The 5,278-nt window shown below is 36.5% G+C and overlaps 1 protein-coding gene across 1 annotated transcript; it reads left to right on the forward strand.

Annotated features, from left to right (window-relative positions):
* Positions 1-2,880: 2,880 nt before the first annotated feature.
* LOC126964724 (transcription factor VBP-like) lies at positions 2,881-3,474 on the forward strand. The gene has a single exon (XM_050808000.1). The coding sequence runs from the start codon at positions 2,881-2,883 to the stop codon at positions 3,472-3,474; it is 594 nt and encodes a 197-aa protein (XP_050663957.1).
* The last annotated feature ends 1,804 nt before the right edge of the window (positions 3,475-5,278 follow it).

Consider the following 5,278-nt stretch of genomic DNA (forward strand, 5'->3'; position numbering starts at 1 on the left):
ACGAGATTTATTACATACCTTAATAGCCTAGTAAAAAGAACCTATATATTCTTGTCTTTTTATTGTGGCTTTTGTGGAAGGGCCTCCACAATTTAGCCAGTGTCAAGTTGAGGTAGGTAGTAGGTATAGTGTATTTATTGCGTGGTGATAATGAGAATTTAAATTTTTACTGGTAATACTTGGTGTTTATGTCAAGCAGTTTTGTCTTCTGATACAAATACACAATATGCTGTTAGTAAGACTAGAAAATTTCACAAGGAATACCTACAGATTTTATGATTTATTTCTGTCTTATTATTTATACATTTAAGTTACTCTAAACTTTCAAAATACCAAGTCTCAAACTCCTTTGCGTGCGCGAAATGTGCTTAAAAAGATTTTTCTTCACGAACCTACCCAGATATAAATATTGTTTGAGTGCCAATTTAGCGCCAAAAGCATTCTCATTTATCTATTTAAAATAAGTAAAATAACGCCTTATTTATCGATATAGTCGTCTGTGAGTAGATAAGTATCGATATATTGGACAACTCATAACATGCTCTATCATACTTTACAACGATGGCGGAAGCGTTTCCGCGGAGAATTCGCTTCAATGGTTGACAATAGTGATGTGCCAGTAATTACTTTGGCCATATGCTGTCAGAATAGTTGTGTGTGCCTACACTACATATCTTACTCAGCCATGTGGCGTCGTGTCTTTCATGAGAATTTATGGGATTTGAAACATATTTTTGTTAAAGTAGAAAAAAGTGTGGCACTCCATCTCAACAATTATAATACAATCATTATTTTTAATTATAAATAGAAGCGAATACATTCTTAAATTTAATGATCCCGGGTTCGAATTCCGACAGACACATTAATATAATGAAAATTGATATTTGTTTCCGAATCATAGACGTTTATATGTATTTATGTATGTTTGAGAAAGAAAGTATATCGTATTAAATATTATATCGTTGTCTTGCATCCATAGGTTATGCCTAGTTTGGGGCATGATATTAATTAGTGTAAAAATATGTCCTATATTAATTCTTTGCTTCGTGTGAGTTTCACATTTATATAAAATCCTTTACGGCCAACTGTGCAACATGGAAATCTAATTCACATTTTTTATCTATACTAATATATAAAGCTGCAGTGTTTGTTTGTTTGTTTGTTTGAACGCGCTAATGTCTGGTACTACTGGTCCGATTTGAATGATTATTTCAGTGTTGGGTAGTCCATTTATCGAGGAAGGCTATAGGCTATGTTTTTTTTTTCAAAATTAGGGATCCGTAATAAAATTGCTATTTTGTAACACAAGGTGTAAAATCGAAAACCTATTTTTGCGTGCGCTGTAATAACTATTGACAATAGAACAACATGGTGTACAGGCTATAATATAGGCAATATTTTATTACTTATAAAACTATCGCGTGAATTATACTTTATATGGCAAAACAACGTTTGCCGGGTCAGCTAGTCGCTTATAAATTGCTCGCAAAATACCTTTATTTATGTACGGTGTATGTGGGTGATGCATCCACTGTACTCAATAACTTTTGTTTTATATTTACATTTACTTTTTTGACTTACAAATAGGCATTGACTATTTGACGTTTGAGTATTTTGGTTGTATCACTTTTACATAGTAGGTATAAAGTTGGATCACAGCCGATACCAATCCCTAATCGAAGTAGCCTCTATATCTTTTCTTAGGTACCTCGATATGCTAAATACGTACCTTCCTGAAACAAACTTACTTTAAACACTGTAATAGGAACGAATTTTTTTTACTTAGGCAGTTATTACGTAGTATCCTCTTTTAATATAAGGTGGGGTACAAGCATTGCCTAGAATGGGGACAGTTCCACACTACCCCATCTAAGTTAACTGCTTCGAGCGATATAACCACTTTTGGAGCGCAGAGATAGAGCTTGTATCGACGAATACGAGGAAATATAATGTGTAATAAAAAGCTCAAGGTGTAGACAGAGCTTACAAACAGATGATATCCTTGCATGTCGACAACAAACTCATTAGCCACAAATTGTAACATTAATCGGTAATTACTCTGGACAATAACAAAGTAATTTTAACAAATTTTGACGTAAACAAACAACGTCCATATACAAATGATTTAAGTTTTATTTAGTGTTAATTCCGCCAATATTTGTTTTTAAAACAATTCGACACGTGTTTCGCCTCTACACGAGGCATCCTCAGGACGTGTTGTCTCGCCAAAATCTGGCACGAGACTCAATAACACTAAAGAAAACTTAAATCATTTGTATAATTATGGATTTCCGCAAAGTAACGCCTAATTCAATAAATTTTCAAACAACGACCGCATATTTTAGGTATATACTTACCTCGTTATCAGTTAGGTATAAATGCCTTTTGAAGTATTATAAAAAAAAAATCGATATCTATTTACAATATTGTATAAATTAGAATAAGGCAAGATATTTCGGTATTAGTAGGTAGTACCTCCTTCCTGTAGGTATAAATTGTATTTTGAAGTGGCTTTACTTTCAAGAACTAAAATTGGCTAAGATAGGAACCAAATTTAAATTTAAATCTAAATATCATACCAAAACCAAGTCCTGTTATAACAACTAGGAATGAAAAGGTACAGCTAAGGAAAGTTAGGTATAGGTATTAATTGACAAAAGTTTAAGCACTGAGCTTAACTAAAACAAAAACAATGGTGTTAAAAATCTGATGGTCATCAACAACAAAATAAAACCACAATAAATATTAGCGGGCGTCCCGTTACACGCAACCCGCAGGTATCAACCCTTCCCGAGGGTGCGGGACTCCGCCCCTTGCTTACATAAAGCCCAGGCGCATCCCCCGAAAAATCATTTGCAATCTGCATTCCGAACGCTCAACATGTCTCTGTGGACGCCATACGCTGAAGAAACCGCTCTCGATCTGAGCACCAAATACCCCAGTGACGTCACGATCCCCGAGTACGTGTACCCAAGTGTTAACTATGTGAGCTATCCCGTGTATGTGCCGGCGCCGGATGCATCGCCTCTAAGCAGCTGCTCAGGGTATGTTCCGCAGCCGAGCGGCAGTCCTCATCATCGCTCGGGGCTGATCTCGCCGCCTGAGTCACCGCGTTCGGCGGACAGAAAGAGGCCCAGCTACATGATCGATGTGGACTCGCTCTCCGACGACCCAGACTTCCAGGCATTTGAACGGGACGCCTTACGCGCTATGGCTGAGAAAAACGGCGGCACCCTCCTAGGGAACAATCCTCGCATGCGACGCGCCGTGCACTCAACTCACACGGCCGACGATTCCTACAGGAGGCAGCGGGAGAGGAACAACCACGCGGCCAAACAGAGCAGAGACCGGAGGAAGCTCCGGGAGATACACCTGGCGCTCAAAGTGACGTATCTGAAGAACGAAGTCTCCAGATTGAAGAGCCAGCTGGCGACGAAGGCCTGTATCAGATGCCACCAGTCCTGCATCTGTTAGCGTGGTGTTCTAGAACTTTCTGAGTGCAATTCTGTATATAGGATAAATTATTTTATTTATTGTTAGTTATCTATAATTATAAGTAAAGCGGGTTTAAAATAAGCGCCTATTAATTGTAAGCGAAATGTAAATAAATACTTATTTTTGATAAAAAAAAAAGTTTTCCTTTTATTTGCATTACTTACTTATAATATTATGCCGTGAAGCAGTAATGTGTAAGCATTATTGTGTTTCGGTCTGAAGGGCGCCGTAGCTAGTGAAATTACTGGGCAATTGTAGTGCCGCTCAGAGTTTTTGGAATTTTCAAGAATCCTGAGCGGCACTGCATTGTAATGGGCAGGCGTCAATTAACTGCTCATCTCGTCTCGTATTGGCATAAAAAAATATATTTTATAAGTATGATACGGAGATGGTAACCTAGCAATTAATATTTTTGTATCGCTTTATCAAGGTTAACTTTTTCATATATTATATCCTGATAGAACATCGCATTACATCTAGAACTAAAAATAAATAAGTAAGCTGTTGGTAATTATTCCTTCAGGCGCCTCGAAACGGTAAGAGTTGAGAGGTTTGAGACATTGAAAAGCGAAGGCAACGTTTGATAAATAAATTAGAGTTCGTAAATATTGTTCATAAATCGTCGAATACTCCTTCTCGTGTGTTATATTAATGTAATTTTATTTCCTTAATCTATAAGTGTATAATAACTGCCGGTTTTCATTAAATTCCGTCAAAACATTTGACGGGTCTTTAGAACTTAAAGGCATATAGGTCAAGTTGCAAAATATCACTATTTGTTTCTATTCAAATTGAATGTATTCTTAGCGTTTTCATAGTTGTATTAAAAATAAATAACAATGGTACAAGTATAAAAAAGGTAAATAAAGGTTTTTTTAAGCAAAATTGTGGTACTTTTGGTTTTGCAATTGTAAAGAATAGACCAATAACCGTTGACTATTTATATAAAGACGTTGGACGTTGGTACATAAAGTGTCAATATAACGGAGGGCAGCGCAACACAATAGGTCGCGGGCGGAGTTGCGCAAGCGCTGCGCGCGTCAACCAATCAGCAGCGAGACGCATCGACCACGTACTTTCGTACACTGAATGAACACCATGTGAATTATGCTATGTTTTCACATACCTTATGGACAGATACTGGATAGTTCACCCAATATTTTCATTTGTAGCGTGTTGTGCGAAGGTGGAAATCGGTGGAAGGAATCAGGTGAAACAGCTCCTCGGCACATTCACAGCGGTAGAAGACACACAATGAAGCGATGTTTCGATTTCTATTTATTTATTTTTTATATATTTTTCAATTTAAAAGAATTACAGTTTTGCGAAAGACATAAAAGGAAAAATACTTATATATTTTAATAAGTATTCAGATATACAGTGTGTCCCAAAGTTATGGGACATGAAGGGAAAGTACCTTAAATATCGAAGATAGGCTATTTTACTGAAAGAAGACTTTATGTTATTTTTAAAACTTAGTAATTCTAAATTCAAAGATTTTCGAAAAGTTACTTGCCTCGTCTGGGAATCGAACCGACTTAAATGTAAAGAAAAACACCCCTACTCTTATGATGCCAATCGAAAGAATGGCCAAAAACTAATAACTCTTCTTAAGTAACATAGTATTTTAAAAGAAAGGAACAACGTAAATCAACGTAGATCTTGTAACAAAAAAGGGTAAAGATTTTAAGACGTAAACTTCCACAGCCTGCAATCGGGTGAGCGACTCGTATTCGCAATCAAAACATTAAAGTTGAGTAGGTATACAAATGAAACACAGACA

Source organism: Leptidea sinapis, chromosome 5 (assembly GCF_905404315.1).
Source record: "Leptidea sinapis chromosome 5, ilLepSina1.1, whole genome shotgun sequence".
Taxonomy (NCBI): Eukaryota; Metazoa; Arthropoda; class Insecta; order Lepidoptera; family Pieridae; genus Leptidea; species Leptidea sinapis.